This window comes from Capronia epimyces (assembly GCF_000585565.1).
Source record: "Capronia epimyces CBS 606.96 chromosome Unknown aczIQ-supercont1.3, whole genome shotgun sequence".
In the NCBI taxonomy this organism is placed as follows: domain Eukaryota; kingdom Fungi; phylum Ascomycota; class Eurotiomycetes; order Chaetothyriales; family Herpotrichiellaceae; genus Capronia; species Capronia epimyces.
In genome coordinates this window covers 3172960-3190755 of record NW_006912906.1, presented here as the reverse complement: position 1 = coordinate 3190755, position 17796 = coordinate 3172960, and the positions used below count along the sequence as shown (strand labels likewise).

Below are 17796 nucleotides of genomic sequence, written 5' to 3'. Positions count from 1 at the left end.
CAACGCGACCGCGGATGCCGCGAACCCAACCTCTTCACTGTTGTCTGTCAACACACACGAACCCATTTTTCCTCATATCTGGACACATCCAGCATCATCATGAAGAACGACGACAGTGCGCGATCCTACAGACTTCTTGGCCTTTCCGAAGGCGCATCTCTTGAGGAGCTGGATGAGAGATACTTGCAGCTGACCCTGATTCAGAACGGACCACATGCTCCCCAAAACAAGGAGGAGGCCAAGCAGCAACACGATCTGCTCGATAAGGCCTACAATACCATACTCACGAGATTTCTCAGAGGTGAAGAGGAAGTGGAAGTGCCTAGTTCTCCCCAAGAAGACTTTACCATGAAACAGATCACCAACGCTCAAGATCGCATTCATATGCCAAGTACAAGCGATGAGGATTTGTGGATTTCCCCGGAGGCCTCACGGCCATCCAGCTCTCAGACAGACTCCGAGTTGCCCGTACCCAGAGCAGCAAATGCGCCTGGCTTCAGCCTGCGAGAAATTCAAGGTGACATCCTCGAGGCCCCAGATCGAGCCGTGATTGTTCGTGAGTCATACACTCCCCGCAGACATGGACGTACCTAATTGTCTTCACTGTAGATGCAGTCAACTGTCAAGGGGTGTGGGGGTATGGCATCGCAGCACAACTCAAGAAATCGGTACGTATGTGGTGTCAGAGCCATCCACAGACTGCTGACGTGACGACAGTTTCCGGAAGCCTACAGGGTCTACCGCACTCACTGCCAACAAAACACCAAGGCTTACGACATAATTGGAACAGCTCTCCTGATCCCGCCTCAACCAAAAGACTACAAAGAAGAGATGACAAGAGAAGATGGAAACACACAACCGGCCACAGTGTGCACTGGTTCAACCACCGTGTTTGCCAAACGCCGCTGGATTGCGTGTTTGTTCACGAGTGCCGGCTATGGGAGGCCAAATCCCGCAATCAACAAGATTGGCAAGGACTCCAAGCAGCGAATATTAAACCGCACGAGGAGCGCTTTGGAATACCTCAGAGTCTTGCTGGAGGAGTTCGGACCATCAAATTTTGACGAAGACACAAACTGGCGAACGGACGATGATAAACCGGGGGAAATTTGGAGCTGCAAGTTCAACAGTGGTGCTTTTGGGGTCGAGTGGGAATCAAGCTGTGCTATCTTGGAGCAAGAATTCGCAACCTTCGAGCGTCCGTGGACCATCGTGGATAAGGTTGACAAGACGAAGGATGGCTCGAAGGACGAAGCTAGAGGAGCGTCGTCTCAAGATTAAGGTGGCGTTCACATGAGATGTCACCCGAGTGATGGACCGTGCTCGGCAGCACTATGACACAGTTGCATTGATGAGCCGATCTTGGAGCTTCTGAAGAAAGGGTTGGCGAAATTGTACGACTTTCTAGGAGTATTTCCGCAGGAACGCTGCAGTGACCAATTCAATACCCCTGAGGGGCTTGTGACCAGCATTCGGCATTCGTCAGGACAAGGCGTAGAAGAATAGGGGCCGCGCTAGACCAAAACAGAGATAGAGTGAACAAAGGCTTGGCGTATCTGATTTCATTCAATTGAAGTTCCAGTTCGAGTTTTCCATCTCGCCAAACATTAACCGTGCCACGACCTCTGATTTTCCAACAGGTATTTTCCAATCGAGGCATTTAAAGAGATCATGGACCACTCATCTGATGATGCACGCCCTCTGAAACGAGCCAAGCTTGCCAGTGCGCAAGCAGATGGAAGTGTTGACGACCATACATCCGGCCTTGGCACAAATCAGACCAACCTGGGCTCGACTCTCAAGATGCCGGTCAATCTGCCGGGCGACGGTGCTTCCAAGGAGCTTGAGGTAGGTATCATAACTTTCATCGATGATGCTCGTGACAAGTTCCAAGCCATACTCAAAAAGAGATACACCGACTTTCTTGTCAATGAAATTTTGCCCGACGGTCAGGTGGTGCATCTGCAGAGCATGAACGCCAGAGAAGCCGCCAAACAGGCATCAAATGACGACGGTGTGCGCGCAAATGATCAAGCTGGCCAAGTGCAGGTGCAGGAGAGTATCCCTCATTCAGCCCACGAGAATGATACCACGGCAGAAGCCCTTGGCAATGACAAAGGTCCAAGCTCAGACGCTGCTCTCGAAAGGAAGGGAGATGCGCAGCGCTCAGAGGTAGGATATCTCTATAGTCTGAGACTGCACTGCTCACACAAAGCAGGTATCTGACAATGATCGCGCAAAATTGGTAGAATATTTCAGCGAGGAAACTGTTCAGCAACTGACATCTCTGTACGACCTCATTCTCCGAGACCCAGAAAAGAAGGCTCGTGACCTTCCGGCAGTGCGGACGCCATTCACCACGGACCGGAGTATCAGAACCCAGATCCATCAAGACATCCGGCGAATCTTCGACAGCAAGATCGAGTCCAGCACCGACAAGGATGGGGTGTTAGTTCTCCGTGCAGCGACCCCTAGCAACCGTAACCGTGGGTGGCCAAAACCTGCCGGTAAAGCTCGACCGGGAGTACTCAGCTGGATGGACCGTGGCGGCGAGTATCTCCACTTCACCCTCTACAAGGAGAACAAGGACACTCTGGAGGCCATATCCTTCATCACAAAACAGCTCAAGACGACCAACAGGACGTTTCAATTCGCGGGGACCAAGGACCGACGAGCGGTGACGGTGCAGAGAGTCAGTGCGTACCGTATCGAGGCGCATCGGCTGGCGGGACTGAATAGGGTCTTACGTTATGCGGCGGTCGGAGATTTCACATATCAGAAGAAAGGGCTGGAGCTCGGTGACCTTTCGGGGAACGAGTTCGTCGTGACCCTCCGAGACTGTGCCATTGACGGCACAGCGAAGCTGACTGCATCTGAGAAGCTCTCATCAGCTCGGTCATATCTGTCACAGTCGCTGCAGAAGCTTCGTGAGAAAGGGTTTCTGAACTATTATGGTCTGCAACGATTCGGCACGTTTTCTACTCGAACGGATGTGGTGGGGGTTAAAATACTACAAGGAGATTTCCAGGGCGCATGTGACGCCATTCTCCAGTTCTCTCCGATCGCCTTGGACGCAGCGAAGGACCCAGAATCCAGCGCGCTCGTCGGTCAAGACGATAAAAACCGTGCCGAAGGGATCAACATCTGGCGGACGACAGGAAAAGTACCCGAGGCGTTGGAAAAGATCCCTCGCAAATTCTCCGCCGAGACCGCACTGATCCGACACCTAGGCCGACAACGTCAAGACTTTCTTGGAGCGTTGCTATCGATCCAGCGAAACCTGAGGCTGATGTACGTGCATGCATACCAATCCCTGGTGTGGAATCTGGCGGTCGGCGAACGCTGGACACTCTACGGCCACGCCGTGGTGGAAGGGGACCTCGTCCTAGTCAATGAGCACAAGGAGAAAGAAGCTGGACAGGAAGTGGTGGAGAGTGTGGATGCCGATGGCGAAATCGTCGTCCAGCCGTCCGCGGACGATCGGGCATACGACCCGGACGACATATACGAGCGAGCCCGAGCTCTCACGGCCGAGGAAGCCGCCAGCGGCCAATACTCCATCTTCGACGTCGTCCTGCCTCTACCCGGCTTCGACGTCATCTATCCGCCCAACGCCACCGGCCAATGGTACCAGACATTCATGGCGAGCGAGGCTGGAGGCCGACTCGACCCGCACAACATGCGTCGCAAGCAGCGAGACTTCAGTCTGAGCGGAGGGTACCGCAAGATCCTGGCGCGGATCGGCGCCGACTACGACTTTCAGGTTCACGAATACACGAACGACGATATGCAATTCGTCGCGACCGACATGGACAAACTCAAAGGGAAACGTGGTGGCGAAGAGGCAAAGGAAAAGCTGCAGCCGGCGTCGAGCGAGGAGACCGCTGAAGCAAGTGCAGATCGTGATGGTGATGGTGATGGAACGGCCGTGTCGGAGCCAGCGTCGGAGCTGGAGCAGAAGAAATTGGCTGCCGTGCTCAAGTTCCAGCTCGGCGCAAGTCAGTACGCGACGATGGCGCTGCGAGAGCTGTCCCGTGGAGGCATCCAGGCTTACAAGCCGGAATTCATGGGCGGCAGATGAGGTGCAGAGCCTTCCTTAGCTTGCCTTTACCGGTCTGTTCAAAGGGCAAGGTCGGACCTCGGTGAAGTCCCTGTGTAATGGGCGGGAGCATGTGTGATTTGCATAGAAATCCAATGACTACGACTGGCCCCAAGTGCCGTACTAAGGGTAGAATGTGTCGCCTCTTTCGTCTCTGCCTTTTTCATTCCAATCTACTGTGTGCTAGTCTGTGAATAGTGAACAGGACAGACAGAGTTCAGAGTTCTGGCACATCATAGCCTCCAGTCCAGCCACGATGGATCTAGAAGAAACGCAGGAGGTTGTGCCACAATGCTAGTCCGTCTTCTCTTGGGTTCTGGTCGCCTTCTCCGTCGTTCCTGTCAGTCTCAGTCTTCGTTGACCCAGATCCAAATCTATACCCAACCATTGAATCATCTTCGCGGCCATCTTGACCTTTTCACGTCCCAGTCCTTGCGTCGGCTGGCTAGCAGCGGATAGAGCCAAAGTCGATTTTCAGCTCACAGGGAGCGCCGAAGCCCTGCAGCATGACCAGTGCGGGAACGACGAGCAGACTCTCCGAGCCGGCACTCCTCGAACGGCTATAGATGGCTGGCCGGAGACTGACCAACACCGAGGTGTCCTGCGGAGGTGCTTCGTCGCCCTTGTGTGCTGATTCCATCCATGCCTTGTCGAACGGGTCTCCTAACACGGCCCACCGGAAGCTGTATGGGCACACGGACTGCTCCATCATCAGTCTCAGGTCTAATGCCTCTTCAAATGCCTGGTTGGCCTTGAGCTCCCATCGAGCAAGGTGGTCAACTCGATCCTGCACTGATGGTCCGGCAGAGGCCGCTTCTGCCGCTTGTCGTGCTGTCCGAAGACTGAGGAAGATATCCAAGAGCTTAACTTGAAGGCTTTCGGCGAGGCGAGGCATCCTCGGTTTGACGCTCTTCTCTAAATGCTTCATCTTCTCGCTGGTGGCGAGTTTACGTGCAAAGGCCGGGGCATCTACAGGCTCGAATTAGTATCTATCAATCAATTGGATAGGTCGGCGCAAAGCAGGACTTACGCTCGCTCAGAGTTTGAAGCACAACCTTCAATTCCCTATCCACCTCGCCGTTAAAACGCTGAAACACCCACTCCGTCACCGCAACGGCAGCGTAGACTTGCAGCACCAGATCAGTGGAGAGTGCGGGATCATTGAACAGGACGGTCAGAAAGCGATCCAGTTCGGCGCCCTTGGCCACACCACAGTTGAACAGTAGGCTGCTCAGATCGCTTGCATCGGCGGTCAGGCGCGACACGGTCAGCCCAGTGGTAGGAATGGCCTTGTAGAAACATTGAATGGCAGCGGCCATCTTCTGTAGTATCTTATCCATGGCCCGGTCCACGAAGTTTTCACTCGGGTTGGCCTCCCAGCCCCTGTAGATGGAGGGGTTCCGAATGCACTTGATCAGGCTCTCCTCTGCCGGGTCGAGGCACGTCAACGCGGGCGGTGATGATTCGCCTATCTCGACTGGATCGGACAGCCTGAGGCTGGGTCGTGGAGTACGGGTATGGGTATTGGTATGAACCACCACCGTGGCATCTTCTGTCGGGCTTGTAGGTGTAGTGGTTGAGCCTTCTAATGGGATCGGATCTCTTGTCGTCCCTTGCGCTTCGTTGTAATATTGCTCTAAAGTCTTGTCAGAGGCTGCTTCCGAGAGGCTGTCCGACCCTCCTTCCCAGTTCTCTTCATCTTCGTCTTCGGAGGAGATGTCCAGCGTGACTTGCGAAGACCTCTTCCTCTTCCGCTTGAAATTCAGCTTGAGATTCGATGGACGGTTGGCTCCGTCCGGCGCCTGCTTCTTGGCTAGTGCCAGAACCTGGGCTTGGTGGTCGTTCCAATTCTGTACGAGATCCGATGCGCTTTTCAGCCTAATATTCCGAGCCAAAGACAAGATTTTGTTGGAAATCTGTTCCTTGGTGAAGGGTTTGACGTTGGGTGAGAGGGATTTGAAATGGTCGACTGCCACACTCGCAGCTCTGCCAGATGTGGTAATTCCCTGTCCTTCTAAGCCGTCGAGTACACTAGAAAGCTCTGTAATCTCCTCAGTGGTCCAGAATCTCGCCATCCTGTAAGATCCCATTTCTTGGATGAGATCTGGCAGCTGGCAGTCTGTGGGTGATGCTGAGATGGAGAAATGTGGTGGAGGGAGGATATTGATCTCTAATCAAGCAGATGCGCAGATATAGATCTGGTCAGAGAGAGAAGTAGGGTGGGATGGAGGGAGATAGAGATGAGAGAGAGAAAGAGAGAGAGAGAGAGAGAGAGAGATCAAGACGCGGGCTCCTGCTGTGCTGTGCCGTGCCGTGGTCTTTCTTTGTTTGTTTGCTTCCTAGGTAGTTGGGCAGATTTGAAATTTTACATAGTATCTATTTCAATCTCAGATATCTCTCACCTCACACCTCAGCCTGACCTAATTCAACTAACTTTTCTTCACTATTAGTACACAATACTAGTACATTCACTCTTCTCTATCCCCTTAGACTCTGACTAGATCTAGTCTACCATTCCGCCATATAAGTACTCCTGTATTTCGGCTCGTTTCTCGATAAACTTGGCTGGTAGGGACCTACTTCAGCTTTAGTAGCAGTATTGTACCTCACCTCACGTATACTGCCTACCTTAGATACCTAGTATCTTCTTTCATGGCTGGATCACCCTCATCTGAATCTTCTCTGATCACCATCACCAGCCACCGTTGCGGAAATGCCATGCTGCCAACCCTGTCGCGCCGCACATACTCGATGCTCCCTCTCCATTAGCAGTGTGAACCGGGGTTCCTGCTCTCGATGCACGGAGAAGCGTCTCACCTGTCGGGTTGCTCAACCGAGGAGTGCTAGACTCTCACAGTCAACGACCGACACAACTACCACCATCTCCTCCTCCTCCTCCTCCTCCTCCTTGACAACCTCACAGTCAACGGCTGACACCGCCCCAGCCACAGCCTCACGGTCGATTACCACGACCGCCCCAACCTCGGTCATAACCACAGCTACATCTTCCAGGTCCAGACGAGCCATGCCTCTATCCCGGCAAGACATCCGCAGCCCTACCCTCGGCGCTACAACGACCAGATCGCGGATTAGAGAAGTGCATATCTCTCTAGATCTCGGCCACGAATTCCTGAAGGGAGCGTTTTGTCTCATTTACGACTTTGAGACAGACTCTAATTTAGAAAAGGTGACATGGTCAAACTGTCAGACCACTATGCCCACGGAAGTGGCTTATTGTGTGGACACAAGTGTCTACCCTCACGTCCTACGCCCAAAATTCGGCCGGGACCTTAGAGTTGCTTTGGATCAAGAAAAAGTCCTGGAGAGTGATATTATTCGGCACTACAAAACCTATCTCTTTGGCAAAGATATTGGCCACGTCGCAAAGACCTAAGCGGCAGGTTTCTAGAATCTCAGCATACCTGCCCGAGGGTGAGACTTTAGAAAGGAAAACTTGCTAGAAGACTTGCTCGCCTACGCATTCAGATACACCATCCACTCTATTGCGGAAGCGCACCCAGACCTCGGATGGCCAATTTATTCGAACCTGGACGATTACCGAGCCTGGAATCCAGGGCAGGTGAGGATACAGGTAGCGTTACCTTTACCTGTTGCTACCACGCCTCAGCAGATCTCTCTTGTCCAAGACGCTGCTAAGATAGCAGGTCTGCCTAAGCCGTATATATGCGGCGAGCCCGCTGCGGCACTGATGTATCATATGACTGGCAAACCCGACCAAGTAATACTGGGTAAAAGCATCATGATTGGAGACATCGGTGCAGGCTCTGCCGACTTCGAGGCGTGGGAGATTGTGGACGTCCATCCACTGCGTGTCCGGCAACTCCATGCGTCTCAGACTGAGTGGTGCGGTGCCCGAACCATCAACGTCGAATTCAGGCGGCGATTCCTTCAGAGCATCTCTGATAGGAAGGAAGCCGTTCTGTCCTCACTAAGAACTGTTGACACGACAATGGACTGGCAGACATTGGGCGAGAGGCTGGAGGCCTCTTTCGAGGGAGCCAAGAAAGACTTCCGCGCGGAAGGCGATGACTCCTACATATTGCGCATACCTGGCTTACCGAACATGCCTGAGAAGAGTATGCCTCGCGGCGGCCGGATAGAAGTGGATGCGGATCTAATGCGAGAGTCGCACCAGCCCCAACTCAACACAATCATCCAGGTGATCAGAGATACGCTTCGAGCGATCGAGCGGCGGAGGTCTCACGGGTTGGTCGAAAGCTGTCCAGATGAGCTCCTGATGGCAGGCGGAGGGGGTAACAACAACTACATATGCCGAAAAATCCGCGAGACGCTTGAGCCAGATGGCATTTCAGTCTCACTGCCTACCGCCTAACGGTCAGATAATACCGTCGCACTGGGGTCACTGCTGCTTCTAGCCAACAAGGAACTTGTGACGGAAAGAATCATGCGTCGAGCATACTGCGTCGGTCGATGGGAGGTCCCAGAGAATCCGAGGGCGTACCCTGCAGCGAGTCGTGAGCGAAGCGAGCAGGACGGGCTCGAGCGAGTCCTCATGTCTCGTTTCTTCTATCGCCTTGGAGATTCTCTTCCCCGGGTCTATGAGGCCCAGATTCGGGGCTGGCGCGGTCTGCTGGTTGAAGATGTCAACCACGATGGCGGTTGCCTTATTGAAGAGAAACTCTTTTACTCGGACCAAATCAGCGAGGACCTAGTTTGGCTAGGCCGGCAAGACATGGACATATACGAAAAGATCGAGCCGCTCAAATGGTGGTTCTCAAAGAGGCAACTGAGAGACATCAAGCTTAAAACCGACCGGACCACCCGGCGGACATTCTACTATCTCGAGTACGAGGTGACCCTAAAGCTGGTGGATGATGAGATGACGTTTGAAATCACCATTCCGCGAGACGGGATGTTCAAGGATGGCCATGCAAAACCCGAGGGGGACAATCCGATCCGCCAAACGTGCCTTTTCGATTGTTCGGCGGATTTCAAGCTAATCAATACGGTGGATTGATACCGAAATGTCATGTTCTCCACTGGTGTCTTGTTGCAGTCTCCAGTCTCGCCATATTTCAAGACCTGGAGGGGACTAGGACTCTATTCAGAGGTTAAGATTTGGCGGGGACTAGGACTCTATCCAGAGGCCATGCTCATGTGTCGAAACGCCATCTTGAGGTCGATGGCAGGATGGGACGATTAGTTCAGGGAGCCATCATCGGCGAACCGAACTGGGGAGGAGGTATGTAGAGAGTCCATCATGATCTGTGAAATTAGGCGATGCCGGGAGAAGAAGCATCGGGCATTGTATTGAACCAGCTACAATACTGGAGACGCCATTGTAAAGAATATGCAGATGAGAACTAAGTCGATTCTACCTACAGTGATGTGTCCCTGTACTTATAGGGACCTATGGAATATTTAGGTCTGAGCCCAAGCCCTAAAGCCTCATAAGCCGTACTAAGCCCGGCTTAGACCTTAGCTGTACACATTACACATTGTAAGATATTGTGTGTATATTACGCATCTATAAGATCTTGTGTGTCTATTATATAGTCTGTGTGTGTATATTATATAGTCTTTAGAATGTTATATATATATTTTGTATGTAGTCTAATTAATTCTAATTACCCGGGGCATCCTAGATACTCTATCCGTACATACAGTACTCGGTACTCGCTAAACTCGTATTAGGGTTAGGGTTTCCCCTGCCTCGATTTGATACTATCCACAGGGTGATCTATTTATTAGAGATATCTAGAATACATAGAACTGACATGTCATCGCTCCACATTTTCCAGGAATCATTCAGAGTGGGTAGTGTGTAGTTCTTCTATTCCCAGTACGGTGACACGCTGCAACGCCTCAGGTATCTAATTATATCAATGGGAGAACGGCCAGCGTAGAAGAAAAGAAATGAAAAGGGAGATAAGAGAACAATTTGAAGGATCCGTCGACGTCCACCTCCACCTCCACCTCCACACGTGCACTCAAGAACTCTTCCGGTCCAACTCCTGCAGCATCTCCTTCATCTCGCTCTCGGTAGGCAGGTTGACGATAGTCAAGTAGAGGACGTGCTGCTGCAAGACGCGGCGGATGACGCCCTGTCGGCGGCGAGGCAGGCGGCCCATCTCGGCGTTCTTGATGTCGGCTTCACTCAACTCGTAGCCGCGGCGACGGGCGCGGCGCTGGGCCCTCCGGCCGCGCTTTTTGGCCTTGGGATCGAACTTGCCGCCGGTCAGGAGGGCGAGGAGGGAGCCGGAGTTGGCGGGATGGTTGGGGTCGGAGAAGCGCGAGGCGAATTTCTTGTCGGGCGGCGGCACGGCCAGCGCCAGCTTGCTGTCTGGATACATGCCCGCGTAGGCGGCCTGGGCTCGCCGGTCGAGGTAGCTAGCCACGAAGCCGGTCGAGCTCTTCAGCGCGTTCTGCTTCGCGGGCGTCATCTCGGCCGGCCGGTCCAGCGCGGCCTCCAGCGCCGGGTAGATCAGCGGGGCGGATTCCGGGAGCGACATCTCACCCTTGGTGGCGCCCGAAGACAGACGCAGGGTTTTCAGCTTCTGCCGCATTTCCGACTCCGGGTTGGACGTGGCCTTGGCCAGAGCCTGGTCGACCGACCGAACGTCCATGCCGATGATGGGCTCGTGTGGGCTGTCTGGTTTGAACGTCATGATCATGCAGTACAGCCCGCGCGGCTTGAAGAGCGTCTCGTTGATCTGGTCCAGATACGTGTTGCGCCGGTGGCGTGACTGCACCTCCTGCGCCGTGCGGCTGGCCACTTGCACCGCGATCGACACGCCCATCGCAATCGGGCTGGGCACGAATCCGACCGCGAAGCAGGCCAGGTTGACCACGTCAAAGACCGGGCTGGCCCGAGAAGCCCGGTCGAGCCCGTTCAGGAAATCGATGAACGTCGCCTGGTCGATGCCGGAGCATGTGTCGAGGACCGGGGCGTAGGCACGCACGAAGCCGCGGGACTTGTCCTTGGGCCGGCGCTGTGGGAGAATGACGGGGCATGGAAGTGGTTGATAGCTCTTCTTTGGGTCCCGGGCCACTTGGTGGGTGTTGAGGAAGGCACTCGCCAATTCGTCGGCAGATGCGGGGCTGGACGAGGATGCCTCGTCGTATGTTGGCGGAGGCGCCTCCAGCTGCTGAGCGGCGTCGTCGAGTGCCCATTCGGCCTTGTCGTTGTCTAAATCCGAACTGTCCATGTCCAAAGAAGAGTCGGAGTCGGAGTCGGACTCGTAGTCGCCATCCTCGCCGCCAACTCTTTCCTTTTCTCCCCGGCCTGCCTCTGCTGACCGTGAGATAGACCGCGACCCCTCGCCGGCCTCGAGCTGAGCTGATCGGAGAGGCGAGGCTCCGGGCTCTTTGGCGACTTTCTTCTCCTTGTGGTCGGCAATGGCTTCCGAGGCGAGGCCTATGCCGGAGCCGATGCCTTTGACGACTCTCTGGAGGAGTGGCATGATGGTGGAGAGGCTGCTATGTGTATATGTACCGAGTAGATGAGGGGTAATTGCTGGTACTTGCTATCAGGTATTAGGGAAACGCTTCAAGGGGTTTGTTGCGGCAGGTGACGTGTAGACGGGTTGAGATGCAGATGAGAAGATGCCACGAGTGTAGTCCATGAGGTGTGATCCCATATATACCATAGACCGTATACTGTCTGACCATCAGCTCGAGGCAGTGCTGGCCGAGTTTGATTGATTAACATCCACTCTAGGTTAGAAGCGCGAGGGTTGCAGGCCTGCTTAAGCACTGCCGCCTAACTTGGGCTGCGCACTTAACCCTCGCGATACTGTCCAGGAACGGTTTGGCGCGCGAGACAAGGCTTAGCTAAGGCTAAGATGCCCGCGTCTAAGATTTCCTCCCACCCCTGCTAGTAAAGCTTGTGTATGCTTAGCTCGAGCCACTGTTCAGGCTTAGCAAGGCTTAGTACGGAGTACTCTATACGGATACACCGTACCGCCATGGTCGATTAGCACCACCATCACCGCGACTAGTCAGTTTCTACCTTAGGGTGCCTATAGGGGCATGTGCACATAATTACAATAGATGTCCCAAGAGGCCGTCCTGCTAACATCGAACTTCGACAATACCTTAGACCTTGTTGATACTAGCGGAGTCTTGAATGTGGTATTTACCTGTTCTCTATCTCTAAGTGTTCTGCCAGCATATCTGACGTCATCTCGGGACTCTTGCCGTACTAGGAACTGGGAGACTGCTGATAACACTTATCACCCTTGACAAGTTTAGGCAGCCAGAATGTCCGCAGCAACCCTACTCGTACAAGAGCACTCCATACCATACTACGTATGCGGTAGATCGTCAGCACCATCACGTCAAGGTGCGCTAGTAGCAATACAGTTCTTCAAACTGCGCAGCCTACAATCTCACCCCGGGAAACAGGATCGGCCCCTCTCCTAGTAAGGTGCAATCTGCACTGCCAGCGTCGGTTTGAGGCCCTCCCTTATCTTTGAGTACCGCCCGACAGACAACTGTACGTCCAATCCTGTCTGTCGGTCTTGTATTCGTCCAGCCAAGATTCGTATACAAGGCACGAACAGGTAAGTGAGTTGCAGGATGAGGAGGAATGGTCGCTCATTAGGGCACACCAGGTTCCTCGGCCAACTGTTACTTATTTTTTGTAGGTTGTTCTCTACCAACTATACTTGGGTACTCAGTACGTTATCTAAGCCAGCTTCAAGTTACTGAAGTGAAGCTTCACGCTCTGGTGAATCTGGGCATTAGCAATATCGCCGTTAGGTGCGTCGATAGCCTCGCTCAAAGACAGCCCCTCAGGGTCCAAGAATGGCTTTTCGCCAAAGATAGCAGTGCGCTTCCCCTCTCTGAGAGACGGGTCATAGCCGCCGGGAACGGCTCTATGGGCGACAACTCTGTTGTCCCAGAAGGCGACGCTGCCGGGAGTCCACTTCCATCGAACGGTAAGGTCATCAGCCGAATGGAGATGGTCGCGCAGGAAGTGGAGCAGATGTACGCTTTCCTGGCCCTTGAGCTCGGGGAAGTGAATGACGAAGGACGGATTGTAGAAGAGGGACTTCACTTTGGTGACGGGGTGAGTGCGGACCTAAAAGACAGGACAAGAATGTCAGTCCACGGTACCAAATGATATACGTGGATGAAGCGTGCTGGACTCGAGACTCACCAATGGATGTGTCACTCGGTGGGGAGCGCGGAATGGCTGATACCCACGGTTCAACGAGTTGATATACTGAGCCTGCGTTGTTGTATCAAGGTTAGACCTTGCCAGGAAATAATAAGATTGAATTTTGGGATGAATGGAAATGGAAATTCACCTCCGAGCTGTGGACGGCAGTAAGGCCATCAAACAGGTGTTTGTAAGTAGGGCTCAGTTTATCATATAGCGCAGTCTGACTGGTGAAGATGGTGTCACCACCGGTTGGTGGAGTTCTGACCATTCGTAGCATCGTGTATGCTGGCGGGTTGAGCTCGTGCGAATGGTCAGAGTGGAATTCACCCCCATTATCGCCATATTGGCGGATGTCGCTGGGGTAAGGGCTCAAGGTTAGCTCAAGGTATCAGAGCCGCGGGCTTCTTTCTGCAGAGTTCTCCGGATTGCAGTTTAGGGTATTAGATGGTGATCGACTTACTGGTTGTGTCCGAGAATTGTGACATGCCTAGGGTCCTGCTGATTGGGGTCTCGGTCTTGCTAATTGATTGTTAGCCACATAGGCGTCCTGGCGGCTAGAATTCTGATTTTCCTTTATCCGTTTGGGTTTCAAAAGGACCAAAGTGACGGGGTAGATTTACAATGCCATAGTGTTTAGTCAACGTGTGTTGCTGCTCAAGCTCAAGATCCTGGTCCCGGAAGAACACCACGCCGCGCTAGGGAGGCCCGTTGTCAGCGCTTGCGTTTCTGAATTACATAGAGCAAGCAAGGAGGGTTCAATGTACCTCAGACACGAGCAGGGCAAGCTCGTCCTTCTGGGCATCGGTGAGCTGGCTGAGTTGCACACCAACAAGCTCAGTTCCGATGTACGGAGTCAGATGTCGAATCTCTTTGGCCGCAGAGAGGAGAGCTTTCTTCTCCGGATCAGCGAAGAAGGCCCGATCTTTGGGAGGCTCGAAGTGGGCGGGTTGCGGGTCTGGCGCCTTGTAGGTGAGCACCTGCTCAGTGATTCCGGTGTGAGTAAAACTCATGATGGGCTGCGGCTGACGAGATGAAAGGGCGTGGTATGTAACGGGGGATAGGTGAGTGTGGTCTGGCGATCTACTTCAGTTCAACTCTGTGGTGATATCGACCCTTCGACTTCCATGACCACGACTTTATACTTGCAGGGTGCGGGCGTTGCTTTAGTAATCTTGTCTAATATCCCGTGTCCCCTCCCCCTCCTCCATCCATCTCCGGTGTCTCTCTCCATCCGTCTCCGGAACGTCCTTGTGGCATCTTGGGACCAACCTCCACGAGAAACGTCAAACTTGGTTCGGTTCCGACAGTGGTCGAGTGGACCGATCGGACTGGGAAGGTGGTTCCCTTCGGGAGGTATCAAGATCTTTGCGTGACTGACCGTCGTGCGTTGGTTACAGGCGAGCAGGCATGGTTACTGGACGGGTGAGTGGTTGGCAAGCCTGCGCAATTGTTATCAACATTGACGTGCTACTGCCATGATACGCCAGCCGTGTCATGGTTGGCTGCTCGGCCCATTAGTGGCTGGCCTAGACCGCACTATGCCTATCCTGCATCTAGCGTCACACTAAGCGGCCCTTAGAGGTGCCTAGCATATTGCCCTAGCCTTGCGCCAAACCTCCTGTCCAAGGGTATCTACGTATCTACGTTGCTACCCTTGTACGACACCTCGCCAAAACACAGCCTTCTGACGGTCTGGATTACGAGATAGTACCTAATGGGTATATTTTTTCTGCAAAGCACGACATTGGAAGTAACGTTTCCTTGACTAAACGCCGACCGCATCAAGGTAAGCCCCGGTAAGTCTGGGACCTCCAGATGCCCCCAGATTACCAATGTCCACGATGTTATCAGACGTTGGTCTTCCTCCAATGCTATTCTTTCTCGATCAAAATTCTGCCATCATCACTCCAACACCCGCCGGGCTGTATACACATACAATCATACGGACGACTTGACTTGGCCCAAGGGATCCCAGACTCCAGCTAGATATAGATCTATCCTCCAGCAGTCCATTTTCTGCATATCTAGATTCCCGCCAGGACTGTCCACACACCAACGACCATGTCCGTAGCTCCTCCTCCAGTTCCATTGACCGAGTCAAAGCTCGGGATCGATCAGAGCAGGACCATCGTGGCCGACCATGGCTCCTCCGACAAATCTGACAGCATCGACCTGAAAGCCGAAATCTACGACAGCAGTGCCATCGATCCAGTGTTGGCAAAGAAGATGGCCTTGGCCAACAGTGCCCTTGACGAGATTGGAATGACCAACTTTCAGTGGAAACTGTTCTTCCTCAATGGGTTTGGCTATACGGTCGACTCGGTATGATCATCTACAATACCTACACTGAGAGCTTTATATCCCATCCAGCCTCGGGCTTCGTCACTGTTGACTAACCTGGCCTCTGCCTCTAGCTTCTTATTGTCTGTCAATCCATTGCCCAGCCTGCGGTGAGCCAGGAATTTGGCAACCCAAGCAAACACATTGCCGGGATTTCTCTTGCATCTCAGATAGGGTTGCTTGTCGGCGCAGCCTTTTGGGGTTTCAGTGCCGATATCATTGGCCGAAGGATTGCCTTCAACACGAGCCTGTTCATCTGCGCAGCCTTTGTTCTCATCGCCGGAGCCATGCCCAGTTATATATCCTTCAGTGCGATGTGAGTTTAGCAAAGCGAAATCTTCCGAGGACAACCCCCTCCCTGACCGTCTCTACAGGGTGGCCATCTATTCCGCCGGTGCCGGTGGTAACTATATCCTCGATGCCACGAATCTGATCGAATTCCTCCCCTCGCGCCATTACTGGCTTGTGACCTTCATGGCTGTCTGGTGGGCTGTCGGCTACACGATCACCGGTCTTCTCGCCTGGGCATTCATGAGCAATTACTCCTGCGACCCTGACGCCACTGTTGCAGAATGCACACGCGCTGACAACTGGGGCTGGAGGTATCTTCACTTCACCTGCGGCAGTCTTGTCCTGTTAGTCAGTGTCCTGCGAGTGCTGGTGATCCGCATGCCTCAGACCCCCAGATGGTTGATTTCTCAAAACCGCGACGCCGAAGTGGTGGCCGACCTGGCCAAAATGGCCAACCGATACAACCGGCCACTCTCCCTGACGGTCGAACAACTTGAGAGCCTCGGACGTGTGAAGCACACCGAGAAATCCGTCTACTCGGCCCTGCGCTTGCGACAGCATTTCTCTCAACTTTTCGCCACCAAGCGCCTGGCCTACTCGACCATCATGATCATTGCCAACTGGACCGTCATCGGCACCGTCAGCCCGCTGTTCGGGCTCTTCCTTCCGTACTATCTGAAATCCCGCGGTGCGGATGTCGGTAGTTCTGACAACTGTAAGCACAGAGTCCACATCCCACTGGGATATGGATCCCTTCTTTTCTTTGTACGCACTATTGATGTAGATACATGCTAACTTCCTCCATTTTTCAGACACGGTGTGGCGCAACTACGCATTGAACCAGGTCTCCGGCCTGTTTGGTCCCCTGATAGCCGCCTTCCTCGTCGAATCCCGCTACTTCGGTCGCCGCGGCACGCTGGCTGTCGGCGCCGCCATCACCACCGCCCTGCAGTTCGGATACACGCAGATCAAAACCCCGGCCCAGAACGTCGGCGTCTCCTGCGCCATCAGCGCTGCAAGCAACATCTACTACGGCACCATCTACGCCTATACGCCCGAGATCCTCCCGGCCGCCCATCGAGCCACGGGCTATGCCATTTGCGTCATCCTCAACCGAGTCGGCGGCATCATTGGCGTTCTGGTCGGGAGTTATGCCGACGTCACCACCACTGCCCCCTTGTTCGTGTGCGGCGCCTTGTTTGGCCTCTTGATCATCTTGTCGCTGTTGCTGCCGTTCGAGACCAGGGGGAAGAGAGTTGTGTGAACAAGATTCAAGATTCCGGAGGGACTTGGGTACAGTATCTTGTCTTCACATAGATATTCGGTACGTACCTAAGTACTTGTGTACTCTCGGTCCACGTAGTCCCTGAATACTTGGAGACCTACATCACGATAGAAGAGAGGGGACTCTGCGAGATAGATCAATGAGGTGCCACTTGGTTCTAGAAGTATTTTTGATCTAGTACGACCTACAGTAAGGTACTTTAGGTACTATATACCTTAGTATATATCGTGAGCCTTGGGCGACTTACGCCGCTCCTAAACACCACTCACCTCCTACAGCACACACTACACACTCTACTTGCCTCATTGAATGAAAAAACACACATTCCAGTCCCTAGTTAGTAATTAGCCATCCGACATCTCCCTGGAATCGTTAGTATGCTTGCCTGCAGCATCGGAGTTCACAGGGTAATAGTGATGGTGATGGTGATGGCCATGTTCAGGGCGTGGCTATCAGAGCCAAGGCGCCGGGCACTTACATACTACCTAGTTAGGCAGCAGTACCCAACGGGATAATCCCTCGCTGGTGCGTAAAGGTGTGATATCGGAAGAGAGGAATGGAGAGCCGCCAGGAGCTATGTAAGGCAGGTTGTGATCTTGGGAATGAGAGAAGTGAAAAAGGAAGCCATGG

General features: G+C 53.5%; 8 protein-coding genes across 8 annotated transcripts; 5 read left to right on the top strand and 3 right to left on the bottom strand.

The window, feature by feature from the left end:
* Window positions 1–99: 99 nt before the first annotated feature.
* On the top strand, window positions 100–1281 carry A1O3_04424 (uncharacterized protein; the record flags this gene model as incomplete). The annotated part of the gene is made up of 3 exons (XM_007734553.1): window positions 100–556; window positions 610–668; window positions 718–1281. 3 exons carry the CDS (start codon window positions 100–102, stop codon window positions 1279–1281), a joined length of 1080 nt encoding a protein of 359 aa, XP_007732743.1.
* Window positions 1282–1671: 390 nt separating this feature from the next.
* Window positions 1672–4081, top strand: A1O3_04423 (tRNA pseudouridine38/39 synthase; the record flags this gene model as incomplete). Its single annotated transcript, XM_007734552.1, has 2 exons — window positions 1672–2172; window positions 2219–4081. The coding sequence occupies 2 exons, from the start codon at window positions 1672–1674 to the stop codon at window positions 4079–4081; spliced, it is 2364 nt and encodes a 787-aa protein (XP_007732742.1).
* A 463-nt stretch (window positions 4082–4544) lies between these two features.
* On the bottom strand, window positions 4545–6174 carry A1O3_04422 (uncharacterized protein; the record flags this gene model as incomplete). The annotated part of the gene is made up of 2 exons (XM_007734551.1): window positions 4545–5068; window positions 5130–6174. The coding sequence occupies 2 exons, from the start codon at window positions 6172–6174 to the stop codon at window positions 4545–4547; spliced, it is 1569 nt and encodes a 522-aa protein (XP_007732741.1).
* A 1685-nt stretch (window positions 6175–7859) lies between these two features.
* A1O3_04421 (uncharacterized protein) lies at window positions 7860–8453 on the top strand (the record flags this gene model as incomplete). Its single annotated transcript, XM_007734550.1, has 1 exon — window positions 7860–8453. One exon carries the CDS (start codon window positions 7860–7862, stop codon window positions 8451–8453), a length of 594 nt encoding a protein of 197 aa, XP_007732740.1.
* A 72-nt stretch (window positions 8454–8525) lies between these two features.
* On the top strand, window positions 8526–9098 carry A1O3_04420 (uncharacterized protein; the record flags this gene model as incomplete). Its single annotated transcript, XM_007734549.1, has 1 exon — window positions 8526–9098. One exon carries the CDS (start codon window positions 8526–8528, stop codon window positions 9096–9098), a length of 573 nt encoding a protein of 190 aa, XP_007732739.1.
* Window positions 9099–10071: 973 nt separating this feature from the next.
* On the bottom strand, window positions 10072–11544 carry A1O3_04419 (uncharacterized protein; the record flags this gene model as incomplete). Its single annotated transcript, XM_007734548.1, has 1 exon — window positions 10072–11544. One exon carries the CDS (start codon window positions 11542–11544, stop codon window positions 10072–10074), a length of 1473 nt encoding a protein of 490 aa, XP_007732738.1.
* Window positions 11545–12770: 1226 nt separating this feature from the next.
* Window positions 12771–14260, bottom strand: A1O3_04418 (uncharacterized protein; the record flags this gene model as incomplete). The annotated part of the gene is made up of 6 exons (XM_007734547.1): window positions 12771–13166; window positions 13245–13316; window positions 13396–13606; window positions 13711–13769; window positions 13871–13945; window positions 14015–14260. 6 exons carry the CDS (start codon window positions 14258–14260, stop codon window positions 12771–12773), a joined length of 1059 nt encoding a protein of 352 aa, XP_007732737.1.
* Window positions 14261–15311: 1051 nt separating this feature from the next.
* A1O3_04417 (uncharacterized protein) lies at window positions 15312–17145 on the top strand (the record flags this gene model as incomplete). Its single annotated transcript, XM_007734546.1, has 4 exons — window positions 15312–15572; window positions 15665–15906; window positions 15965–16596; window positions 16694–17145. The coding sequence occupies 4 exons, from the start codon at window positions 15312–15314 to the stop codon at window positions 17143–17145; spliced, it is 1587 nt and encodes a 528-aa protein (XP_007732736.1).
* Window positions 17146–17796: the final 651 nt, after the last annotated feature.